Raw genomic sequence first — 27,382 nt, 5'->3', positions numbered from 1 at the left:
CGCTATGGCAACCGGGGCTGGCGGTGTCGCCATGGCGAGGCTGACGGTGGTGCCATGGTGACCGGGGCGGGGCTGACGGTGGTGCCACGGTGACCGGGGCGGGGCTGACGCTGTCGCCACGGCGACCGGGTTGGGGCTGACGGTGGTACCATGGTGACCGGGGTGGGGCTGACGGTGGTGCCACGGCGACCGGGGCGGGGCTGACGGTGTCACCGTGGTGACCGGGGCGGGGCTGATGATGTCACCATGATGACCGGGGTGGGGCGGTTTCCATGGCGATGGCACAGCCCCTCCCGGGATAATCGCCTCCTTCTCAATGACCTCCTGCTGAACTCCCGGTTGCTGGGACACGCGGTTGCCTGGAGACCGAGACGCTGATAGGGCCCTTTCCCAGCGCGTCACGGGCCGCTCAGGACCCCACGCCGCTTCCGATAGGTGGCCGGCCCGCGCCTGAGCCCCGGTGCCGGCTGTGGGCGAACGGGAGCGGAATCGGGGCCGCAGTCACAGCCCGAGCCCGATCCCCAGCCCACACCCCGGGCTCCATTTCACCCAGCTCCCCGGCCTCGGGCTGCACACACCCCGGCCCCGGCTCCGGCTCAGAGCCCCGGGCTCACCCGGGACACGGGAGCCCCGAAGGCCGGCGCAGACCCCGAGAGCCCGGCCCCGGGAGGCCGGAGATACCGGCCCTCCCCCCTCCCCCCAGCCCGGTCCCCGGTCCCCGGTCCCCCGGGGCCGGGCCCGGCCTCTTGGCCGCGATGCTGCCGGAGCCCGAGTGCCGAGTTCTGTCCATCCAGAGTCACGTCGTCCGCGGCTTCGTGGGAAACAAATCGGCCGCTTTCCCGCTGCAGGTTAGTGGGGGGGGGTGGGGGTGGGGGTGGGGGTGGGGGGACCCGGAACCCGGAACCCCCCAACCCGGAACCCTGAAACCCTGAAACCCCGAAACCCCGTAACCCCCCCAACCCGAACCCTGAAACCCCGAAACCCTGTAACCCCAAAACCCCGTAACCCCGTAACCCCCCCCAACCCGAACCCTGAAACCCCGAAACCCCGTAACCCCGAAACCCTGTAACCCCCCAACCCGAACCCTGAAACCCTGTAACCCCGAAACCCCGTAACCCCGAAACCCCCCCAACCCGAACCCTGAAACCCCGAAACCCCGTAACCCCGAAACCCTGTAACCCCCCAACCCGAACCCTGAAACCCTGTAACCCCGAAACCCCGTAACCCCGAAACCCCCCCAACCCGAACCCTGAAACCCCGTAACCCCGTAACCCCGAAACCCCCCCAACCCGAACCCTGAACCAACCCTGAACCCCGAAACCCCGTAACCCCGAAACCCCCCCAACCCGAACCCTGAAACCCCGAAACCCCGTAACCCCGAAACCCTGTAACCCCCCAACCCGAACCCTGAAACCCTGTAACCCCGAAACCCCGTAACCCCGAAACCCCCCCAACCCGAACCCTGAAACCCCGTAACCCCGTAACCCCGAAACCCCCCCAACCCGAACCCTGAAACCCTGAAACCCCGTAACCCCGAAACCCCCCCAACCCGAACCCTGAAACCCCGAAACCCCGAAACCCAGTAACCCCGAAACCCCGTAACCCCGAAACCCCGTAACCCCCCAACCCGAACCCTGAAACCCCGAAACCCCGAAACCCCGTAACCCCCCCCAACCCGAACCCCGAAACCCCGAAACCCCGTAACCCCGAAACCCCGTAACCCCCCCAACCCGAACCCTGAAACCCCGAAACCCCGTAACCCCGAAACCCCGTAACCCCCCCAACCCGAACCCTGAAACCCTGTAACCCCGAAACCCCGTAACCCCGAAACCCCCCCAACCCGAACCCTGAAACCCCGTAACCCCGAAACCCCGTAACCCCGAAACCCCCCCAACCCGAACCCTGAAACCCTGAAACCCCGTAACCCCGAAACCCCCCCAACCCGAACCCTGAAACCCTGTAACCCCGTAACCCCGTAACCCCCCCAACCCGAACCCCGAAACCCCGTAACCCCGAAACCCCGTAACCCCCCCAACCCGAACCCTGAAACCCCGTAACCCCGAAACCCCGAAACCCCGTAACCCCCCAACCCGAACCCCGAAACCCCGAAACCCCGAAACCCCGTAACCCCGAAACCCCGTAACCCCCCCAACCCGAACCCCGAAACCCCGTAACCCCGAAACCCCGTAACCCCCCCAACCCGAACCCTGAAACCCCGTAACCCCGAAACCCCGTAACCCCCCCAACCCGAACCCTGAAACCCTGTAACCCCGTAACCCCCCCAACCCGAACCCCGAAACCCCGAAACCCCGTAACCCCGAAACCCCGTAACCCCCCAACCCGAACCCTGAAACCCCGAAACCCCGAAACCCCGTAACCCCCCCAACCCGAACCCTGAAACCCCGAAACCCCGAAACCCCGTAACCCCCCCAACCCGAACCCTGAAACCCTGTAACCCCGTAACCCCGAAACCCCGTAACCCCGAAACCCCGTAACCCCCCCAACCTGAATCCCGTAACCCCGAAACCCCGTAACCCCCCCCAACCCGAACCCTGAAACCCCGAAACCCCGTAACCCCAAAACCCCGTAACCCCCCAACCCGAACCCTGAAACCCCGTAACCCCGAAACCCCATAACCCCGAAACCCCGTAACCCCCCCAAACCGAACCCTGAAACCCCGTAACCCCGAAACCCCGTAACCCCGAAACCCCGTAACCCCCCCAACCCAAACCCTGAAACCCCGTAACCCCGAAACCCCGTAACCCACCCCAACCCGAACCCTGAAACCCCGAAACCCCGTAACCCCCCAACCCGAACCCTGAAACCCTGAAACCCTGTAACCCCGAAACCCCGTAACCCCGTAACCCCCCAACCCGAACCCTGAAACCCCAAAACCCCGTAACCCCGAAACCCCGTAACCCCCCAACCCGAACCCTGAAACCCCGTAACCCCGAAACCCCGTAACCCCGTAACCCCGAAACCCCCCCAACCCGAACCCTGAAACCCCGTAACCCCGTAACCCCGAAACCCCCCCAACCCGAACCCTGAAACCCTGAAACCCCGTAACCCCGAAACCCCCCCAACCCGAACCCTGAAACCCCGTAACCCCGAAACCCCGTAACCCCGAAACCCCGTAACCCCGAAACCCCGTAACCCCCCCAACCCGAACCCTGAAACCCCGAAACCCCGTAACCCCGAAACCCCGTAACCCCGAAACCCCGTAACCCACCCCAACCTGTAACCCCGTAACCCCCCCAACCCGAACCCTGAAACCCCGTAACCCCGAAACCCCGTAACCCCCCCCAACCCGAACCCTGAAACCCCGAAACCCCGTAACCCCGAAACCCCGTAACCCCCCCAACCCGAACCCTGAAACCCCGTAACCCCGAAACCCCATAACCCCGAAACCCCGTAACCCCCCCAACCCGAACCCCGAAACCCCATAACCCCGAAACCCCGTAACCCCGTAACCCCGAAACCCCGAAACCCCGTAACCCCCCCAACCCAAACCCTGAAACCCCGTAACCCCGAAACCCCGTAACCCCCCCAACCCGAACCCTGAAACCCCGAAGCCCCGAAACCCCGTAACCCCCCAACCCGAACCCTGAAACCCCGAAACCCTGTAACCCCGAAACCCCGTAACCCCCCCAACCCGAACCCTGAAACCCCGTAACCCCGAAACCCCGTAACCCCCCAACCCGAACCCTGAAACCCCGTAACCCCGAAACCCCGTAACCCCCCCCCAACCCGAACCCCGTAACCCCCCCAACCCGAACCCCGAAACCCCGTAACCCCGTAACCCCGAAACCCCGTAACCCCCCCAACCCAAACCCTGAAACCCCGTAACCCCGAAACCCCGTAACCCCCCCAACCCGAACCCCGAAACCCCGTAACCCCCCAACCCGAACCCCGAAACCCCGTAACCCCCCCAACCCGAACCCCGTAACTCCGTAGCTCCGTAACCCCGAAACCCCGCCAACCCGAACACTGAAAACCCGAACCCGCAAAACCCGTAAACCCCAAAAGCCACAAAACCCCTAACCGACCCCCCCCCCCCAAATCCCATCCCGAACCCCCAAAACCCCGACCTGAAAAACTGCAAAACCCCCATCCCGAACCCCCAGAACCTGCAAACTCCCAATCCCCCCCCCCCAGAAAACCCGAAACCCCCAAAAATCCCAACCCAACCCCACCAAAAAATCCCCAAAACCCCAAACCCTGCAAAAAAACCCCCAAACCCCCCCCAGAAACACCCCCAAAAACTCCAACCCCCCCAAAAATACCCAACCCAAAACCCCAAACCCTGCAAAAAACACCCCAAACCTCCCCAGAAACACCCCCAAAAACTCCAACCCCCCCATAAATACCCAACCCCCAGATAACCCCAAACCGAACCCCCCATACAACACCCAACACCCCCCCCCCCAAAATTCCAAACCCAAACTCCCCAAAAAACAGAAAACCCCGATCTGAACCCAAAAAACCTGAACCCTCAAAACCCAAAAACCCAAACCCGGAAAACCCCAACCCGAATCCCACAAAACCCCAACCTGAACCCCAAAAGCCACAAAACCCCAAATCGAACCCGCAAAAATCCCAACCCGGATGCAAAAAACCTGCAAGACTCCCCCAACCCAAACCCCCAAAATCCGCAAAACCCCCAACCTGAAAAAACACAAAATCCCCAACCCGAACCCCAAAACCCCAACTCAAAAAACCGCAAAACCCCCACCCCAAAACCCACAAACCCCAAAACCTGCAAAAACCCCAACCGAACCCCCAAAACCTACAAACCCCAAACCGAACCCCAACTGAAAAAAACGCAAAATTCCCACCCCAAAACGCGCAAACCGAACCGCAAAACTGCAAAAAACCCAACTGAACCCCCAAAACCTGCAAACCCCAATCAAAACCCACAAAACCCCCAAAACAAAACCCCAGAACCTGCAAAACCAAAATCCCAACCCAAACGCCCCCCCAAAAAACCCCCAAAACTTTAAACCCAAACCCCCTCAAACAACCCCAAACAGCCATAAACCCAGACTCCCAAAACCCCAACCACCCAGAAAAAACACTCCCAAAAACCCCAAACCCTGCAAAAAACCACCCCTACCCCCCCAAAAAATCCCCAACCCGAAACCCCTCAAACCCGACTCCCCCGATAACCCGAACCCCATAGAAAACTGAAAACCCCCCAGAAAACCCAATCCCCCAAAAATCCAAACCCTGAAACCCCAAACACCCAAAAACCCAAACCCCCCCAAAGTCCTCCCAAACCGAACCCCCCCGAAAAATACTCCCAAAAAGCTTGAACCCTTGAAAAGCCAAACCCCCCAATAGAACGCCCCCAACCCCTCAAAAAACCCACCCAAAAAACCCCAATCCCCAAAAAGCCTAACCCCCAATAAAACACCCCCAAATCCCGCAAAAAGGCACCCCAACCCCCCCAAAAAAATCCCAACACAAGCCCCCAAAAAACCTAACACAAACCCCCCTGGAAACCCCAACCTAAACCTCTCGGAAAACCCAAAAAACCCAACCCAAACCCCCCCCCAAAACACCCAACCCAAACCCCCACAAAACCCCAAACCGAACCCCCAAAACCCGACCGGAACCCCCAAAACCCTGACCCCTCCCCAAAACACCCAACCCAAACCCCCACAAAACCCCAAACCGAACCCCCAAACCTGAAACCTCCCCGAAAAAAACCAACCCCCCAAATACTCTAAACCCGAACCCCCCAAAAAACGCAAATCTAAACCCAACCCCCCCAAAATTCCAACCCCCCCCCAAAAACACCCCCAAATAACTTGAACCCTCAAAAACCCCAACCCCACAAAAATCACATCCAGAAACCCCCAACCCCCCCAATAAAACAACCCCAACCCCTCCAAAAACACCCCAAAAACTCCAAACCTCCCCCAAAAACCCAAGCCCGAACTCCCAAAACCCCAGCCCCAACCCCCAAAACACCCCCAAAAAATCCCAAACCCGAACCCCCTCCCAAAAAACCCTGAAGCCCCCTAAAAAACCCCCAACAAACCCAGCCCCCCAAAAACCCAAAGCACCCCGCAAAAGAAATCCAAACCAGAACCCCTCAAAACCTCAATCAAACCCTAAACCCAAACCCTCAAAAGACCCCCAGCACCCATCATCTCAATCCAAACCCAAAGTCACCCCCGGCAGTCCCCCCAGGTTCACTCCATCCTCCCGCAGCTTAACTGACTGTATTTTGCTCCAATAGGTGTTGGGATTCGAGGTGGATTTAGTGAACTCTGTTCAGTTCTCCAATCATACAGGTAAGATTTGGATACCTATGGCCAAACTGTACATTTTCTCAGTGTTAATATCACTGTTGCTGTTACATCTGGGGGAGTGCAATTAATTGGATAACTCTTACAAACATGGGTCCCACACACACACTGACTCTCACTCGGGTACGGGTCACACACACACTGACTCTCACTATTTTCAGGAGCTCCAGCTCACATCAGCACAATGTCTGGGTTGGAACTGGAATCTGTTCCTTACTGGCTGAGTTGCTCAGCCCCACGTTAGCTGGAACCATGACCCTAACTGAGACTCTGGGTGACCCTTGGCATTAATTCCTGTCAGTCTCATGCTAGCTGTTGCATAATGCTGGTTGCCAACTCCTGGGTCCCATTTTCTCTGGAGTTGAATAGCACAAATGGCCTCTTGACTGTACAGAAGCGGTATTGGTTACAGCTGCCACATTCTCTCAATGTCTTAGTTGGCCTCTTTATAATTCACCCATTGCTTACTTAGCAGCAGTATTGCCATGAGTTACAGCATGGGAAAGCTGCTATTAATTTATAACTTGCTCCTTGCTCAGTTTTCTCCCTTGCCTGCCTGTAGAGACTCTCATATTCTGTGTCACATAGGGTCCTGTAAAGAAACAAAGGCCTTCCTATCTGTTGGTGCAAACTTCAGAGCTAGTTTATGATAACATGATCCCCTCCAATCTCAACATATCAGACAATGTTATAAGGAAACTACACTGTCTGTAGCTTCAGCAGTTTGTAGTGCACACCTTTTCTGTACAAATCTGTGCACACTTGCAGCAAGTTTCATGCAGTTATCTGCTCCTAACAGGAAGTGTCAGAATATCTGTAACCTCTATTTAACCTTCATATTGACACTCTTTACAGAGCTTTTCATAGGCTCTGGCTGCCCCCTGAACTTTGCAAACATCTTCTAATCTGTACATGAACTATTGCATACAAAGAACATAACTTAAACCGATTGTGTGTGCGCGCCATGGGGTGCGTGTGTGCAGATGTGCTGGCATTGTTTGTCTTATGTTTTCCTGTATTCTTGAACAGTCAGTCTGTCTAGTGAAGGAGCTTCTGGCGAGGATGAAGGGGCGGCTGGTGAAATGCATGTCCGAGTTACGATGATGGACCACAGCAGCTGGTGGAATTTCAAAAGAAAAATTTCAATGGATAGAAATCTAAAATTGAAAAGCTAGTCTCAGTAATGGTGACCATGAAACCATCATTAATTGTTGTAAAAACCCATCTGGGTCACCAATGTCCTTTAGGGAAGGAAATCTGCCGTCCTTACCCGGTCTGGTCTACATGTGACTCCAGACCGACAGCAACGTGGTTGATTCTGAAATGCCCTCTGAAATGGCCCAGCAAGACACTCAGTTCAAGAACAATTAGGGGTGGGCAACATGCTGGCCTTGCCAGTGACACCCACATCCTGTAAAAGAATAAGGCAAAAAAAGGAGGCCGTTCAGTCCATATCTGTCTGTGCTGACTCTTTGGCAGAGCTGAGTGGGGCCTGAAATGCGTGTGTGAGCTACTCTGTTCCCTTTCCCTGTTTCCTTTTTCTGGACACCCACTTCTTATACTGATGGGACTTGCATGGTCCTGATATCATCGACATAACAAAAGACAAGCACAAACACCCCCACCAACTAAAGTAGAGTACATCTTTAGAAATAGCCATAGACCTCCCCTCAGGATCCTGGAAACACAGACCCAGGATCTCGAGACAATTGGCTCCCAGTCTCCATTACACCATGGCTGGACACTGCTGTTGGTGCGTCACAAACCCACAAATTTGGAACAACAACAAGGACAGAAACCGGAAAAAGTCATTTCTTTTAGAACAGAAAGTAAATTGTTGCACTCCACAACCCCTACTGAAGCAGTGATCACTGTCTCCCTCCCAATTCACTGTCTCCTGTGTTTGTGATTCAGGATATGAGCACTGGAAGGGACAAACCATGACAGCAGAGGAGCTCCAGACACTATATGAAGGGCTCAAACTAAATGATGTGACTCGCTACGATTATGTACTGACAGGTAGGCACTGATTGCAGGGATTGATTGCACCCTGAGGGCAAGTGTTGATGCAACTGATTGACAGGCAGTGTAGAGGGAGCTATACTCTGTATCTAACCCCGTGCTGTACCTGTCCTGGGAGTGTTTGATGGGGACGGTGTAGACGGAGATTTACTCTGTATCTAACCCCATGCTGTACCTGTCCTGGGAGTGTTTGATGGGGACAGTGTAGAGGGAGCTTTACTCTGTATCTAACCCCGTGCTGTACCTGTCCTGGGAGTGTTTGATGGGGACAGTGTAGAGGGAGATTTACTCTGTATCTAACCCCGTGCTGTACCTGTCCTGGGAGTGTTTGATGGGGACAGTGTAGAGGGAGATTTACTCTGTATCTAACCCCGTGCTGTACCTGTCCTGGGAGTGTTTGATGGGGACGGTGTAGACGGAGATTTACTCTGTATCTAACCCCATGCTGTACCTGTCCTGGGAGTGTTTGATGGGGACAGTGTAGAGGGAGCTTTACTCTGTATCTAACCCCGTGCTGTACCTGTCCTGGGAGTGTTTGATGGGGACGGTGTAGAGGGAGCTTTACTCTGTATCTAACCCCGTGCTGTACCTGTCCTGGGAGTGTTTGATGGGGACAGTGTAGAAGGAGCTTTACTCTGTATCTAACCCCGTGCTGTACCTGTCCTGGGAGTGTTTGATGGGGACAGTGTAGAGGGAGCTTTACTCTGTATCTAACCCCGTGCTGTACCTGTCCTGGGAGTGTTTGATGGGGACGGTGTAGAGGGAGCTTTACTCTGTATCTAACCCCGTGCTGTACCTGTCCTGGGAGTGTTTGATGGGGACAGTGTAGAGGGAGATTTACTCTGTATCTAACCCCGTGCTGTACCTGTCCTGGGAGTGTTTGATGGGGACAGTGTAGAGGGAGATTTACTCTGTATCTAACCCCGTGCTGTACCTGTCCTGGGAGTGTTTGATGGGGACAGTGTAGAGGGAGATTTACTCTGTATCTAACCCCGTGCTGTACCTGTCCTGGGAGTGTTTGATGAGGACAGTGTAGAGGGAGCTTTACTCTGTATCTAACCCCGTGCTGTACCTGTCCTGGGAGTGTTTGATGGGGACAGTGTAGAGGGAGCTTTACTCTGTATCTAACCCCGTGCTGTACCTGCCCTGGGAGTGTTTGATGGGGACAGTGTAGAGGGAGCTTTACTCTGTATCTAACCCCGTGCTGTACCTGCCCTGGGAGTGTTTGATGGGGATGGTGTAGAGGGAGCTTTACTCTGTATCTAACCCCGTGCTGTACCTGTCCTGGGAGTGTTCAATGGGACACCAGAGAGGGAGTTTTATTTATTGCACGTAAATAGGCCAGTGAGCTGTTTGAAGCTCATGAGCAATGAGCTCACCCTGGGAGGTTGCACACTTCCCCTGTCCGACCTTCTGCAGGTGAGTTCGTATCTGTAGGAGGCAAATTGTGAAGGTGGGCAATGGGATGCGAGACTCCCAGCTCTCAGATTGCTTTGCACAGTGAGTGACAAACCCTGTCTGTTTATAAGGTTACACCAGAGACACTTCATTTCTGGATAAGGTGATGGAAATTATTCAGGAGCTGAGGAGACAGAACCCCAAGCTGGTTTATGGTGAGTCTGTCCTTGAACTGCTGATTGTTGAGGGTCAGTAACATGGAACATGGACTTACTTTGAAGTTCTCATCTAATCTTGGGAGTCTCCTTGTTGATAATTAAACATCCTGACCTTTACTCTCCTGCTTTGATGTTGCATGAGCTGACATTTGTGATTACAGCTCGAGATCAGTCCCAGGTATCTTTGTTTTGTGGGTTGAGTTGCTGATTTGAATTGATTCTGTCTGAGTGGGGATCCCTTCTGTTAATTAGCTCATGAAGAGTTTGCACCATTTGAGGCGTGGATTCAGGGCTGTGAAGTCCCCCTCATATTCGGATTGTACTGTAAGTAATAAACTGGGGAGAGGCGGCTTAAACCTAAATTTGGGTTAGGGTCAGCAAGTCCTACAATGAGACAGCACAAAAGGTGGCCATTTGACCTTTTGTGCCAGTGCTGATTGTATTAGTGAGCAATTAATCCCACTCTCCCTGATTGTATTGGTAAGCAATTAATCCCACTCCCCCGATTGGATTAGTAAGCAATTAATCCCACTCCCCCTGATTGGATTGGTAAGCAATTAATCCCACTCCCCCTGATTGGATTAGTGAGCAATTAATCCCATTCCCCCTGATTGGACTAGTGAGCTATCAATTAATCCCACTCCCCCTGATTGGACTAGTGAGCTATCAATTAATCCCACTCCCCCTGATTGGACTAGTGAGCTATCAATTAATCCCACTCCCCCTGATTGGACTAGTGAGCTATCAATTAATCCCACTCCCCCTGATTGGACTAGTGAGTTATCAATTAATCCCACTCCCCCGATTGGATTAGTGAGCAATTAATCCCACTCCCCCTGATTGGATTAGTGAGCAATTAATCCCACTCCCCCAATTGTATTAGTGAGCTATCAATTAATCCCACTCTCCCTGATTGTATTAGTGAGCTATCAATTAATCCCACTCTCCCTGATTGTATTAGTGAGCGAGCAATTAATCCTACTCCCCCGATTGTATTAGTGAGCTATCAATTAATCCCACTCCCCCAATTGTATTAGTGAGCTATCAATTAATCCCACTCCGCCGATTGTATTAGTGAGCTATCAATTAATCCCACTCTCCCCGATTGTATTAGTGAGCTATCAATTAATCCCACTCACCCCGATTGTATTAGTGAGCTATCAATTAATCCCACTCTCCCTGATTGTATTACTGAGCTATCAATTAATCCCACTCTCCCTGATTGTATTAGTGAGCAATTAATCCCACTCTCCCTGATTGGATTGGTAAACAATTAATCCCACTCCCCCTGATTGGATTGGTAAGCAATTAATCCCACTCCCCCTGACTGGATTAGTGAGCAATTAATCCCACTCCCCCTGATTGGATTAGTAAGCAATTAATCCCACTCCCCCTGATTGGATTGGTAAACAATTAATCCCACTCCCCCTGACTGGATTAGTGAGCAATTAATCCCACTCCCCCTGATTGGACTAGTGAGCTATCAATTAATCCCACTCCCCCTGATTGGACTAGTGAGCTATCAATTAATCCCACTCCCCCTGATTGGACTAATGAGCTATCAATTAATCCCACTCCCCCTGATTGGACTAGTGAGCAATTAATCCCACTCCCCCTGATTGGATTAGTGAGCAATTAATCCCACTCCCCCTGATTGGACTAGTGAGCTATCAATTAATCCCACTCCCCCTGATTGGACTAGTGAGCAATTAATCCCACTCCCCCTGATTGGACTAGTGAGCAATTAATCCCACTCCCCCTGATTGGATTAGTGAGCAATTAATCCCACTCCCCCTGATTGGATTAGTGAGCAATTAATCCCACTCCCCCTGATTGGATTAGTGAGCAATTAATCCCACTCCCCCTGACTGGACTAGTGAGCAATTAATCCCATTCCCCCTGATTGGATTAGTGAGCAATTAATCCCACTCCCCCTGACTGGACTAGTGAGCAATTAATCCCATTCCCCCTGATTGGATTGGTGAGCAATTAATCCCACTCCCCCTGATTGGATTAGTGAGCAATTAATCCCACTCCCTCTGATTGGACTAGTGAGCTATCAATTAATCCCATTCCCCCTGATTGGATTAGTGAGCAATTAATCCCACTCTCCCTGATTGGATTAGTGAGCTATCAATTAATCCCACTCCCACTGCTCTTTCCCCATAGCCCTGCAAATGTTTCTCCTGCAAATGTTTCTCCAATTCCCTTTTGAAAGTTACTATTGAATATGTTTCCATTGCCCTTTCGAGCACAAGTTCCAGGTCACAACTAATCACTATAGAAAAAATAATTCCCCGTATCTCCTCCTTCTGTGGTTCTTTTTTCTGATTTTGTTTCTGTCCCTATCTCTTATAAAGGAGAACCATCCCAGCTTCTCCACATAACTCAACTGAACTCCCTCATGCCTGGGACCATTCTGGTAAATCTCTTCTGCACCCTCTCCAAGGCCTGGACCTTCTCCCTAAAGTGTGGGGCATAGAATTGAACACAATCCTCCTGCTGAAGCCTAACCTGCAATTCATAAAGGTTTAGTGTCACTTCATGGGCTTGTATAGTAAGGGGTCCAAGGGTGAGAGTCTGAGGGGCACACTGGTAGGTGCAGCTGATATGGGACCAGGGTCTGAGGGGCACAATGGGGGTGAGAATGTGGGAAGCAGAGGCCTTCAATGTAAACAAAAACTGATTATTCACTTATTTCTCTTACAGTTTGTGACCCAGTGATGGGCGATAAGAGGAATGGAGATGGATACATGGTGAGTGTTCTGGGTGCACTTTGGGGCATCTGAGGGTGTGTCTTTCTCTGGCTCTGTGTGCGCCCAGAAAATACTATTTTGCTGAATGTCGTCTTCTCTTTCTAGTATGTTCCAGAAAATCTTCTTCCAGTTTACAAAGAGAAAGTGGTCCCCCTCGCTGACATCATCACTCCAAACCAATATGAGGCAGAGTAAGTGTCACTGCCTAATGATTGCTGATTTCTGATTTCTCCCCCTCTTTCCCCCCGCCCCCCCCACCAACCACACCCACATGGGAATAAGCCCCACAGGACAGGAGCATGCTGCCTGGTATGTGAGACTAGATTCTCATCTCCTGATGGCTGCCCCTCTGTCTCTTCTGCTGAAGGAGCTGGTGCTGGTGGGAGTGGCCCCTCAAAATCTTCAGGTCAGTCATTGAGCTGAAGGTCTTGTCTCCACTTTAAAATCTCAAAAGGCACAGTGAGAGGGTGCCCTGCTGCTTAACACAGTTATTCTTGTCAACTGTTTGTCACAACATCTCCCAAACCAGATTGAAGGGTCCAGGCAAAAATCCTTGCTGTCTGGGTCTGCAACAGTTATATACGGAGCACCAGCTGATAGTCATTCCACTAACTCGGTGCACTTTGAGGAATGCGATACAGAAATATTTGTGGCAAGGTTAGAAAAACAATGCACAGATTCCTGCAATAACTCCCTTATCACTTAGTGGTCAGAACAGGTGACCTTGTTGGATATAAACTCTTTTGCTCATGTTAAAGGGTTGGAAATATGAGAGTTGATTTTGGATGAAGTATGAGGGAGGAAGTTGAAAATACCATTTCATTAAAAGCTCAGTGAGACAAAGAGGGTGAAACTGAAGAATGAGTGAGAGAGATGGGGAGGGGATAAGGAAGGGAAGTGAAGAGAGAGAATCAGTGGCCAACAGATATAGAGAAGAGAGATGGAGTTTGTGTGGAAGCTCAACTCCAGTCAATTTGGATTGTGTGGGTGGGCAGTCCTGATGAAATATCTGATGATATTTGCCAGGTTTTTAGGTGAAGTTTGTGATTAAGATTGACTGCACTTTGACCTTTTCTTTTTCAGAATTCTTGCAGGAAGGAAGATGAACACTGAGAAGGAGGCAATTGAGGTAACAGTTTGTTAAATGGTTCAATTCTAAACCATCACTTGGACACGTGGGGCCAGTGGATGAAACATTAAACTGAGGCCCACTCTGCACATTCAGCTGTATGTGAAAATACCACGCACTATTTCAAAAAGTGGGGCAACCTCCCCAGCATTCTAGCAAACATTGACCTCTCAATCAACACCAGAGACAGGTCATCTGGTCATTAGCATCTTGCTGTTTTCGGGAGCTTGCTGTGAGTAAATTGTATGTCATGTTTTCTACATTACAACAGCAATTGCACTTCAAAAAGTCCTTCATTGTAGAAGAATCATACAGATTCAATGTTAACTCTGTTCTCTTTCCACAGATACTGCCAGACCTGCTGAGTATTTCCAGAATTTTCTGTTTCTATCTTTGGTACAGTATAGAGTTAGATACAGAGTAAATCTCCCTCTACACTGTCCCCATCAAACACTCCCAGGACAGGTACAGCACGGGGTTAGATACAGAGTAAATCTCCCTCTACACCGTCCACATCAAACACTCACAGGACAGGTACAGCACAGGGTTAGATACAGAGTAAATCACCCTCTACACTATCCCCATCAAACACTCCCAGGACAGGTACAGCACGGGGTTAGATACAGAGTAAATCTCCCTCTACACTGTCCCCATCAAACACTCCCAGGACAGGTACAGCACGGGGTTAGATACAGAGTAAATCTCCCTCTACACTGTCCCCATCAAACACTCCCAGGACAGGTACAGCACGGGGTTAGATACAGAGTAAATCTCCCTCTACACTGTCCCCATCAAACACTCCCAGGACAGGTACAGCACGGGGTTAGATACAGAGTTAATCTCCCTCTACACTGTCCACATCAAACACTCCCAGGACAGGTACAGCACGGGGTTAGATACAGAGTAAATCTCCCTCTACACCATCCCCATCAAACACTCCCAGGACAGGTACAGCACGGGGTTAGATACAGAGTAAAGCTCCCTCTACACTGTCCCCATCAAACACTCCCAGGACAGGTACAGCACGGGGTTAGATACAGAGTAAATCTCCCTCTACACCGTCCCCATCAAACACTCCCAGGACAGGTACAGCACGGGGTTAGATACAGAGTAAATCTCCCTCTACACTGTCCACATCAAACACTCCCAGGACAGGTACAGCACGGGGTTAGATACAGAGTAAATCTCCCTCTACACTGTCCACATCAAACACTCCCAGGACAGGTACAGCACGGGGTTAGATACAGAGTAAAGTTCCCTCTACACCGTCCCCATCAAACACTCCCAGGACAGGTACAGCACGGGGTTAGATACAGAGTAAATCTCCCTCTACACTGTCCCCTCTAAACACTCCCAGGACAGGTACAGCATTGGGTTAGATACAGAGTAAATCTCCCTCTACACTGTCCCCATCAAACACTCCCAGGACAGGTACAGCACGGGGTTAGATACAGAGTAAAACTCCCTCTACACTGTCCCCATCAAACACTCCCAGGACAGGTACAGCACGGGGTTAGATACAGAGTAAAGCTCCCTCTACACTGTCCCCATCAAACACTCCCAGGACAGGTACAGCACGGGGTTAGATACAGAGTAAATCTCCCTCTACACTGTCCACATCAAACACTCCCAGGACAGGTACAGCATTGGGTTAGATACAGAGTAAATCTCCCTCTACACTGTCCCCATCAAACACTCCCAGGACAGGTACAGCACAGGGTTAGATACAGAGTAAATCTCCCTCTACACTGTCCCCATCAAACACTCCCAGGACAGGTACAGCACGGGGTTAGATACAGAGTAAAGCTCCGTCTACACTGTCCCCATCAAACACTCCCAGGACAGGTACAGCACGGGGTTAGATACAGAGTAAAGCTCCGTCTACACCGTCCCCATCAAACACTCCCAGGACAGGTACAGCACGGGGTTAGATACAGAGTAAAGCTCCCTCTACACTGTCCCCATCAAACACTCCCAGGACAGGTATGGAGTAAGGGGATGCACGGAAAGGAGGCTGTCTACATCTCACTCTGTGTAGTGTGTCGTTGGGAATTTGGTTCATGTGGTAAATTCTGGTCAGCTTTTTTTTCTCAGGTTTGAAGTTAGGTTAAGAGTCATGCTCTGACATAGAACTTTCTACCATCAACCATGTTAAATAGCCCTTGTCAAACGGAGTGGCAGTTGGCTGTCAATCACTTAAGTAGTTGGTTTCAGTTGCTGTTAATTACTGTAGCAAGAAGTTAAACTAGCTAGTGACTCATCAGAAGCTCTGTAAAAGCAGACAGATTTTTCAAGCTGCTCAGAGTAAGGGAGTGGACAGAGAGGAGTCTACGCCAGAGTGAGATGTTGAGTGTGTAGTTGGGAATTTGGGTCAGGTGGGAATTTAGATTAGCAGGGGATAGAGGTGCTCCTTCCTCTACTTTTTTCAGTCTCCAGTAGCTGGTGACTGTTCTTCTTTTCTCTCCAAGCTAGGAGAGTGCAGCTTGCTGTGTAAATTAACTAAGTTTGGACAGAAATGGCAGGCCTGGTGGTGTTCCTATAGCATGTGGCCATCTGGAATGCACTGCAATCCCAGGCAAGCAAATCTGCAGAAAGAATCTGCAGCTTGGGCAAATTCGGCTCCCAGTTGCTGAGCTGGAGTCTGAGTTGTGGACATTGTGGGGCATCAGGGAGGGGGAGAATTACCCGGACCCTTTGTTCTAGGAGGCAGTCACTCCCCTTAGGTTAGGCAGAAGCATAGAGTTGGTCAGTGGTCAGAAACAGGAGGGTGTGACTGCAAGTCAGGCTGTTAAGAGAAATCAGCATTAATGATGGAGGAGCCTCTGACTTTGTCCAGCAAGTGTGAAGTCCTGGCTGCCTGTGTGGATGAGGAGAAGGACTGCAAGGTGGATGAGTGGAGTGGCCATGGCACCATGGTGAAGGATGCCATTCAAGTGGGAGGAGTGAAGAGGAATGTGGTAGTGATGGGAGATGGTCTAATCAGGGGGCTAGATACTGTTGTCTGCAGAGGCTCTGAAGGTTGTATTGCCTGCCCAGTGCCTGGACCCCTCATGACTGCAGAGGAATTTGGAGTGGGAGGGGGAAGTTCCACTTGTCATGGTCCATGTTGGAACCAGCAACCTAGGTAGAACAGGAATGATCTGCTAAGAGAATTTGAGGAATTAGGATCCAAATTAAAACACAACACCAAAGCTAATAATCTCTGGATTGTTATACCCGAGCCACACGCCAACTGGCAAAGCGTCAAGCAGATTGGAGAATTAACACATGGCTCAAAGTGGTGAGAGAATAAGTGGTTTCGATTCATGGGGCACTGGCATCAGTACTCGGGCAAGAGCGAGCTATTCTGATGGGATGGGTTCCACTTGAATCGGGCTGGGACCAGTGTCCTGGCCAATCGTATAATTATGGCTGTGCACAGGTTTATAACCTAATGTGGGCAGTGGGGTGGGAGGGCTTGGATGAAGGGAGATTTTTCGAAACCCATGAAGAGGGGTCAGGGCATCAGAACAATATAGTGATGTGGGCAAAGACCAAGCAGAATGGGACAGGAAGGGACAGAGAGTTTGCCAGAAGTGTACATCAGCAAATAAAGTCTTGGAAGGGAATAGAAGTAAAAAAAAAATTAATTAAATGTTCTTTATCTGAATGCACAAAGCATCTGCAATAAGTTGGACGAACTAGTGGCACAAATAGAGGTAAATGATTTGGATCTAATCACCATGATTGAAACATGGTTTACAAGGTGATCAGGGTTAAGAAATAAATATTCCAGGGTACACAATATTTCAGAAAGACAGACAGAATAGCAAAAGAGGTGGGGTAGCTCTGATTGTAAGAGATGACAAGGACTTGAGAGAGAGAAGGGATCTGGCCTCAGAAGATCATGTAGTAGTATCAGTATGGGTGTAAGTTAGGATTAGCAAGAGTCAGAAAACACAGGTGGGAGGAGTTTATAGCCCCTTAACAGTAGTTAAACTGTTGGGCAGAACAGTAAACGAGAAATTGTTGGAGCTAGTAACAAAGGAAATGTAAAAAATATTGGGGGCTTTATTTTGAGACAACCAAAGAGGCAAGAGTGGTCTTATGACAGTTTCTCAGAACAATATATTGTGGAACCGGCAAGGAATATAGCTATATTAGATCTAGTATTGTGCAGTGAAGCAGGGTTAATTAGTAATGTTGCAGTAAAAGATCCTCTGGGAAATAGTGATCATAATACTTTTGAATTCCATGTTAAATTTGAAAGTGACATAGTCCAATCGCAAACAAGAATCTTAAAGTCAATTCCATAGGTACGAAGGGAAAACTGGCTACGGTTAATTGGTTAAATAGACTGAAAGGTAGTGAGGAACATTTAAAGAAACAATTCAAAATGTCCAACATAAAACCATTCTATGGAATAACAAAAGCTCAGCAAGACCGACCCATCTGTGGCTCAATCAGGAAGTTAGGGATAGTATTAGATTGAAAGAAGAGGCTTACAATATTGCAAAAAAACCCAGTAACAAGTCTGAGGATCGGGAGTGTTTTGGAAACCAGGGCCTCCAAAAAGTTAATAAAAAGGGAAAAAATAGAATCAATTAGCCAGAAATATAAAAACAGATTTTAAGATCTTTTATAAATATATAAAACAGAAGAAAGTAGCTAAAGTAAACATTAGTCTCTTGGAATCAGAGACAGAAGTAATTATCATGGGGAATGAGGAAATGGAAGAGATATTTGACAAATATTTTGTCTGTCTTCACAGTAGAAGACACAAGTTTCATACCAGAAATAGACGGTAACATAGAGGCTAAAAAGAGTGAGGAAATTAACATCAGAGAAAAAATATTGGAGAAACTGGATACCAAAATCTAACAAATCCTACGACCTGATGGCCTATACCCTACAGCACATCCACTATCTCTGCAGCTATGATTTTCTAAAATTACTTTGATTTGGTAACAGTCCCATCAGATTGGAAGTTGGCAAATGTTACACTGTTAACGACAGTGGGATTGAGGATTATCAGATCAGCCATGATTTCATTGAATGGCTGAGCAGACTCGATGGGCTGAATGGCCTGCTTCTGCTCCCACATCTTATGGTCTACTATAATTTTCTAAGTGCTTTAAGACTTCCTCAATAGATTCCAGCATTTTCTCAACAATTAATGTTAGGCTAACTGGCCTGTAGTTCCCTGTTTTCTCCTCTTTCTTAGTGGTGTTGTGATGATGTGTATATTTTTATGTTGTTTATGTTATGTATATATTCTGATGGTAATGCTGAGCAAGCCATCAGATTGAAATCCACCTCGCCTAATCGAAACTTTTGTTCTTTGGATTGTAGAAAAGCGGAGGGATAGTTACTGGACAGAGAAGCACAGGACTTCAGTGATAAACAGTTTTTAAAATTTGAAGAATGAAAAAAGTTATTAAAAGAAAAGATAAAACTTAAACACACAAGATAAAAAATACAGTTAGAAAAGACCTTACAAAATAACCTCAATGTTTTACCAAAGGTACACAATGAAACTATCTTTTTGGCAACAGCCCTTATAGATTCTTAACGGTAAATGCAGGAAATATTACCCAAACGAGAAACTGCCTTTCACTGCAACCAGAAGTACAATCCAGGATTTCCCCGAACATCGCTGATGTGGTTTTCCAAAGGCAGGTTCAAATGAACTGTTTCACAAGACACATATTCTCCCAGCCTAAAACTCGGTTGCTTTCTTCAGTTAAAAATCTTTCACAGTGAAAAACAACAGAGCTGGCCTTGAGAGACATCCCCACAGCAACTCGATCCAGCTGAAAATCTACTCAAACACTTGTTTCTCCCTTCCATCTTCCTTCTCCACTGTCTTGACAAATCCCTTTCAGCTTGGGTTCCTCAAATATTAAAACCTTTTAAGTTCCTATGTTACCTCTATTTTGGTTCAATAAAATTTAATATGTCTGCCCCAGTTTACTCACGATTCTCCTGTAAGGTGCAAATGTTCCTTTATACCTTTGAGCCCCTTTTGAAATGCAGTAGCTGCACATCAATTTCCACACTCAACCCCAAATGTAAATTTCCAATCTACTGTTTACTTGTAAATTCAAACCCACAATAAGGCCCCATTACAAATGCAAAGAGATAACACCTTTACTCTTTTATCCCTTAGACTCCACAGACAACTGGACTCCAAAAATTTCTCCTTTGATTAATCCTGGACACACACAGGCACAGCTTCCCTTGCCCACACAGAATATATACATAACATAAACAACATAAAAATATACACATCATCACAACACCACTAAGAAATAGGAGAAAACAGGGAACTACAGGCCAGTTAGCCTAACATTAATTGTTGAGAAAATGCTGGAATCTATTGAGGAAGTCTTAAAGTACTTAGAAAAGTATAGTAGACCATAAGATGTAGGAGCAGAAGTAGGCCATTCAGCCCATCGAGTCTGCTCGGCCATTCAATGAGATCATGGCTGACCTGATAATCCTCAATCCCACTTTCCTGCCTTTTCCCCATAACCCTTGATTCCCTTACTGAATAAAAATATGTCTATCTCAGCCTTGAATATACTTAACGACCCAGCCTCTACAGCCCTCTGCGGCAATGAACTCCACAGATTCACCACTCTCAGAAGAAGTTCCTCATCGTCCATCTTATATGGGTGACCCCTTACTCAGATTATGCCCTCTGGTCTTAGACTCACCCACAAGGGGAAACAACCTCTCAGCATCTACCCTGTCAAACCCCCTAAGAATCTTATGATTAAAACAAGTCAATATGGTTTTATTAAGGGGAAATCCTGTTTAACAAATTTGAGGATGTAATTAGTAGACAAAAACCCTGTGCATAAAAAGCAGGGCAAATCCAACCCAGCCAATTACCGCCCCATCAGTCTACTCTCGATCATCAGTAAAGTAACGGAAGTGGTCATCAACAGTGCTATCAAGCGGCACTTGCTTAGCAATAACCTGCTCACTGATGCCCAGCTTGGGTTCCGCCAGGGCCACTCAGCTCCTGACCTCATTACAGCCTTGGTTCAAACATGGACAAAAGAGCTGAATTCCCAAGGTGAGGTGAGAGTGACTGCCCGTGACATCAAGGCAGCATTTGACTGAGTGTGGCATCAAGGAGCACTAGCAAAACTGGAGTCAATGGGAATCGGGGGGAAAACTCTCCACTGGTTGGAGTCATACCTAGCACAAAGGAAGATGGTTGCGGTTGTTGGAGGTCAGTCATCTCAGTTCCAGGACATCACTGCAGGAGTTCCTCAGGGTAGTGTCCTAGGCCCAACCATCTTCAGCTGTTTCATCATAACAAAAACAGAATTACCTGGAAAAACTCAGCAGGTCTGGCAGCATCGGTGGAGAAGGAAAGAGTTGACGTTTCGAGTCCTCATGACCCTTCAACAGAACTGATTGAATATTAGAAGAGGGGTGAAATATAAGCTGGTTTAAGGTGGGGTAGGGGAGAGAAGTTGGGGGGGGGTGGGTGTGGTTGTAGGGACAAGCAAGCAGTGGTAGGAGCAGATAATCAAAAGATGTCACAGACAAAGGAACAAAAGTGTTGAAGGTGGTGATATTATCTAAACGAATGTGCTAATTAAGAATGGATGGCAGGGCGCTCAAGGTACAGCTCTAGTGGGGGTGGGGTGGAAAGACTAGCAGGGCATACAAGATTTACAAATAATGGAAATAGGTGGGAAAAGAAAAATCTATATAAATTATTGGAAAAAACAAAAGGAAGGGGGAAGAAACGGAAAGGGGGTGGGGATGGAGGAGGGAGTTCAAGATCTAAAGTTGTTGAATTCAATATTCAGTCCAGAAAACTGTAAAGTGCCTAGTCGGAAGATGAGGTGTTGTTCCTCCAGTTTGCGTTGAGCTTCACTGGAACAATGCAGCAAGCCAAGGACAGACATGTGGGCAAGAGAGCAGGGTGGAGTGTTAAAATGGCAAGCGACAGGGAGGTTTGGGTTATTCTTGCGGACAGGCCGCAGGTGTTCTGCAAAGCGGTCACCCAGTTTGCGTTTGGTCTCTCCAATGTAGAGGAGACCGCATTGGGAGCAACGACTGCAGTAGACTAAGTTGGGGGAAATGCAAGTGAAATGCTGCTTCACTTGAAAGGAGTGTTTGGGCCCTTGGACGGTGAGGAGAGAGGAAGTGAAGGGGCAGGTGTTGCATCTTTTGCTTGGGCATGGGGAGGTGCCATAGGAGGGGGTTGAGGAGTAGGGGGTGATGGAGGAGTGGACCAGGGTGTCCCTACGGAATGCCCATGGGGGGGGGGGGTGAAGGGAAGATGTGTTTGGTGGTGGCATCATGCTGGAGTTGGCAGAAATGGCGGAGGATGATCCTTTGAAGGCGGAGGCTGGTGGGGTGATAATTGAGGCCAAGGGGGACCCTATTATGTTTCTGGGAGGGAGGAGAAGGCGTGAGGGCGGATGTGCAGGAGATGGGCCGGACACGATTGAGGGTCCTGTCAACGACCGTGGGTGGAAAACCTCGGTTAAGGAAGAAGGAGGACCTGTCAGAGGAACTGTTTTTGAAGGTAGCATCATTGGAACAGATGTGACGGAGACGAAGGAACTGAGAGAATGGGATGGAGTCCTTACAGGAAGCGGGGTGTGAGGAGCTGTAGTCGAGGTAGCTGTGGGAGTCGGTAGGTTTGTAATGGATATTGGTGGACAGTCTATCACCAGAAATTGAGACAGAGAGGTCAAGGAAGGGAAGGGAAGTGTCAGAGATGGACCATGTGAAAATGATGGAGGGGTGGAAATTGGAAGCAAAATTAATAAATTTTTCCAGGTCCCAACGAGACCATGAAGCAGCACCGAAGTAATCATCGATGTATCAGGGAAAGAGTTGTGGGAGTGGGCCAGAATAGGATTGGAACAAGGAATGTTCCATGTACCCCATAAAGAGACAGGCATAGCTGGGGTCCATGTGGGTACCCATAACCACACCTTTTATTTGGAGGAAGTGAGAGGAGTTGAAGGAGAAATTGTTCAGCGTGAGAACAAGTTCAGCCAGACGGAGGAGAGTAGTGGTGGATGGGGATTGTTCGGGCCTCTGTTCGAGGAAGAAGCTAAGGGCCCTCAGACCATCCTGGTGGGGGATGGAGGTGTAGAGGGATTGGACGTCCATGGTGAAGAGGAAGCGGTTGGGGCCAGGGAACTGGAAATTGTTGATGTGACGTAAGGTGTCAGAGGAATCACGGATGTAGGTGGGAAGGGACTGGACAAGGGGAGAGAGAAGGGAGTCAAGAAAACGAGAAATGAGTTCCGTGGGGCAGGAGCAAGCTGAGACGATCGGTCTACCGGGACAGTTCTGTTTGTGGATTTTGGGTAGGAGGTAGAAGCGGGCCGTCCGAGGTTGGGTGACTATCAGTTTGGAAGCTGTGGGAGGAAGATCTCCAGAGGAGATGAGGTCAGTGACAGTCCTGGAAACAATGGCTTGATGTTCAGTGGTGGGGTCATGGTCCAGGGAGAGGTAGGAGGAAGTGTCTGCGAGTTGACGCTCAGCATCCGGAAGGTAGTGGTCAGTGCACCAGACAACAACAGCACCACCCTTGTCAGCGGGTTTGATGACAATGTTGCGGTTGGACCTGAGAGAACGGATTTCAGAGAGAGACAGATTAGAATGGGTGAGAGGAGCAGAGAAATTGAGACGACTAATGTCACGCCTACAGTTCTCAATGAAAAGATCAAAAGAAGGTAAGAATCCAGAGGGAGGGGTCCAGGTGGAGGGAGAATATTGGAGGTGGGTAAAAGGATCCGTTGAACGGTGGGGGGGGGACTCCTGCCCAAAGAAGTGAGCATGGATCCTTTCAAATAAAAGGTGTGGCTATGGGTACCCGCATGGGCCCCAGCTATGACTGTCTCTTTATGGGGTATATGGAACATTCCTTGTTCCAGTCCTACTCCTGCCCCCTCCTACAACTCTTTCTCCGGTACATCGATGATTACTTTGGTGCTGCTTCATGTTCTCGTCGGGAACTGGAAAAATTTATTAATTTTGCTTCCAATCTCCACCCCTCCATCATTTTCACATGGTCCATCTCTGACACTTCCCCTCCCTTCATTGACCTCTCTGTCTCAATCTCTGGTGATAGACTGTCCACCAATATCCATTAGAAGCCTACCGACTCCCACAGCTATCTCGACTACAGCTACTCACACCCCGCTTCCTGTAAGGACTCCATCCCATTCTCTCAGTTCCTTCGCCTCCGTCGCATCTGTTCTGATGATGCCACTTTCAAAAACAGTTCCTCTGACATGTCCTCCTTCTTCCTTAACCGAGCTTTTCCACCCATGGTCGTTGACAGGGCCCTCAACCGTGTCCGGCCCATCTCCCGCACATCCGCCTTCACGCCTTCTCCTCCCTCCCAGAAACATGATAGGGTCCCCCTTGTCCTCACTTATCACCCCACCAGCCTCCGCATTCAAAGGATCATCCTCTGCCATTTCTGTCAAATCCAGCATGATGCCACCACCAAACACATCTTCCCTTCACCCCCCCCCCATGGGCATTCCGTAGGGACCGTTCTCTCCGGGACACCCTGGTCCACTCCTCCATCACCCCCTACTCCTCAACCCCCACCTATGGCACCTCCCCATGCCCATGCAAAAGATGCAACATCTGCCCCTTCACTTCCTCTCTCCTCACCGTCCAAGGGCCCAAACGCTCCTTTCAAGTGAAGCAGCATTTCACTTGCATTTCCCCCAACTTAGTCTACTGCATTCGTTGCTCCCAATGTGGTCTCCTCTACATTGGAGAGACCAAACGTAAACTGGACGACCGCTTTGCAGAACACCTGCGGTCTGTCCGCAAGAATGACCCAAACCTCCCTGTCGCTTGCCATTTTAACACTCCATCCTGCTCTCTTGCCCACATGTCTGTCCTTGGCTTGCTGCATTGTTCCAGTGAAGCCCAACGCAAACTGGAGGAACAACACCTCATCTTCCGACTAGGCACTTTACAGCCTTCCGGACTGAATATTGAATTCAACAACTTTAGATCTTGAACTCCCTTCTCCATCCCCACCCCCTTTCCGTTTCTTCCCCCTTCCTTTTGTTTTTTCCAATAATTTATATAGATTTTTCTTTTCCCACCTATTTCCATTATTTTTAAATCTTGTATGCCCTGCTAGTCTCTCCACCCCACCCCCACTAGAGCTATACCTTGAGTGCCCTGCCATCCATTCTTAATTAGCACATTCGTTTAGATAATATCACCACCTTCAACACTTCTTTGTTCCTTTGTCTGTGACATCTTTTGATTATCTGCTCCTATCACTGCTTGCTTGTCCCTACAACCACACCGTGCCCCCCCAACTTCTCTCCCCCACAGCCCCCCCCCCACCCCACCTTAAACCAGCTTATATTTCACCCCTCTTCTAATATTCAATCAGTTCTGTTGAAGGGTCATGAGGACTCGAAATGGCAACTCTTTTCTTCTCCGCCGATGCTGCCAGACCTGCTGAGTTTTTCCAGGTAATTCTGTTTTTGTTTTGGATTTCCAGCATCCGCAGTTTTTTGTTTTTATCTCTTTGCTTCATCATCAGGTCAGAAGTTGGGATGTTCACTGATGATTGCACAATGTTCAGCACCATTCACGACTCCTCAGATACTGAAGCAGTCCATGTCCAAATGCAGCGAGACCTGGACAATATCCAGGCTTGGGCTGACAAGTGGCAAATAACATTCGTGCCACACAAGTGTCAGGTAATCACCATCTCCAATGAGAGAGAATACAACTATCACCCCTTGATGTTCAATGGCATTACCATCACTGAATCCCCCACTATCAACATCCATTGACCAGAAACTGAATTGGGCTAGCCATATAAATACACTGGCTACAAGAGCAGGTCAGAGGCCAAGAATTGTGTGACGAGTAACTCACCTCTTGACTCCCCAAAGACTGTCCATCATCTACAAGGCATAAGTTAGAAGTGTGATGGAACACGCCCCACTTGCCTGGATGAGTGCAGCTCCCACAACACTCAAGAAGCTGGACATTGACCAGCCCAAAGCAGCCCGCTTGATTGGCACACACCAACAAACATTCACTCTCTCCACCACCGACACAGTAGCAGCAGTGTGTACCATCTACAAGATGCACTGCAGGAATTCACCAAGACTCCTTCGACAGCACCTTCCAAACCCACTACCACTATCACCTAGAAGGACAAGGGCAGCAAATAAAAGCAAAAAACTGCGGATGCAAAACAAAAATAAAAATATCTGGAAAAATTCAGCAGGTGTGGCAGCATCTGCGGAAAGGAGCACAGTTAACATTTTGAGTCCGTATGACTCTTCAACAGAACTAAGTAAAAATAGAAAAGAGGTGAAATATAAGCTGGTTTAAGGGGGTGGGGGGGTGAGACAGGTAGAGCTGGATAGAGGGCCAGTGATAGGTGGAGATTGCCAAAAGATGTTATAGACAAAAGGACAAAGAGGTGTTGAAGATGGTGATATTATCGAAGGAATGTGCTAATTAAGGGTAGAAAGCAGGACAAGCAAGGTACAGATAGCCCTAGTGGGGGTGGGGTGAAGGGAAGGGATCAAAATAGGCTAAAAGGTAGAGATAAAACAATGGATGGAAATACATTTAAAAATAAAGGAAATAGGTGGGAAAAGAAAAATCTATATAAATTATTGGAAAAAAAAGGGTGGGATCGGAAAGGGGGTGGGGATGGAGGAGAGAGTTCATTTGCGTTGAGCTTCACTGGAACAATGCAGCAAGCCAAGGACAGACATGTGGGCATGAGAGCAGGGTGGAGTGTTGAAATGGCAAGCGACAGGGAGGTCTGGGTCATGCTTGCAGACAGACCGAAGGTGTTCCGCAAAGCGGTCACCCAGTCTGTGTTTGGTCTCTCCAATGTAGAGGAAACCGCATTGGGAGCAACGAGTGCAGTAGACTAACTTGAGGGAAGTGCAAGTGAAATGCTGCTTCACTTGAAAGGAGTGTTTGGGCCCTTGGACAGTGAGGAGAGGGGAAGTAACGGGGCAGGTGTTGCATCTTCTGTGGTTGCATGGGAAGGTGCCATGGGAAGGGGATGAGGTGTAGGGGGTGATGGAGGAGTAGACCAAGGTGTCCCGGAGGGAATGGTCACTGGGGAATGCCGCCAGGGTGGTTGGGGTGGGGTGGGGGTGGGGGGGTTGTGAAGGGAAGATGTGTTTGGTGGTGGCATCATGCTGGAGTTGGCAGAAATGGCAGAGGATGATCCTTTGAATGCGGAAGCTGGTGGGGTGATAAGTGAGGACAAGGGGGACCCTATCATGGTTCTGGGAGGGAGAGGAAGGTATGAGGGTAGATGCGTGGGAGATGGGCCGGACACGGTTGAGGGCCCTATCAACCACCGTAGGTGGAAAACCTTGGTTAAGGAAGAAGGAGGACATGTCAGAGGAACTGTTTTTGAAGGTGGCATCATCAGAACAGATGCGACGGAGGTGAAGGAACTGAGAGAATGGGATGGAGTCCTTACAGGAAGCAGGGTGTGAGGAGCTGTAGTCGAGGTAGCTGTGGGAGTCGGTAGGCTTCTAATGGATATTG

General features: G+C 49.5%; 1 protein-coding gene across 2 annotated transcripts in view; it reads left to right on the top strand.

Annotated features, from left to right (window-relative positions):
• Nucleotides 1-448: 448 nt before the first annotated feature.
• Nucleotides 449-27,382, top strand: part of pdxka (pyridoxal (pyridoxine, vitamin B6) kinase a) — a 57,522-nt gene continuing 30,588 nt past the window's right edge. For both annotated transcript variants that reach the window (XR_005945787.1, XM_041210737.1), the window contains exons 1-7: nucleotides 449-848; nucleotides 6,245-6,299; nucleotides 8,229-8,333; nucleotides 9,866-9,949; nucleotides 12,662-12,708; nucleotides 12,814-12,899; nucleotides 13,792-13,837. Coding sequence is in view for 1 of the 2 variants with exons in the window: in XM_041210737.1 (XP_041066671.1) it covers nucleotides 756-848; nucleotides 6,245-6,299; nucleotides 8,229-8,333; nucleotides 9,866-9,949; nucleotides 12,662-12,708; nucleotides 12,814-12,899; nucleotides 13,792-13,837 (516 nt within the window). In the remaining variant the exon portion in view is untranslated. The remainder of the gene's footprint in view (nucleotides 849-6,244; nucleotides 6,300-8,228; nucleotides 8,334-9,865; nucleotides 9,950-12,661; nucleotides 12,709-12,813; nucleotides 12,900-13,791; nucleotides 13,838-27,382) is intronic.

The sequence above is a fragment of the Carcharodon carcharias genome, chromosome 18, assembly GCF_017639515.1.
Source record: "Carcharodon carcharias isolate sCarCar2 chromosome 18, sCarCar2.pri, whole genome shotgun sequence".
Taxonomy (NCBI): Eukaryota; Metazoa; Chordata; class Chondrichthyes; order Lamniformes; family Lamnidae; genus Carcharodon; species Carcharodon carcharias.
Note: the sequence above shows the minus strand (reverse complement) of the source record. Positions and strands in the feature narration are given on the sequence as shown.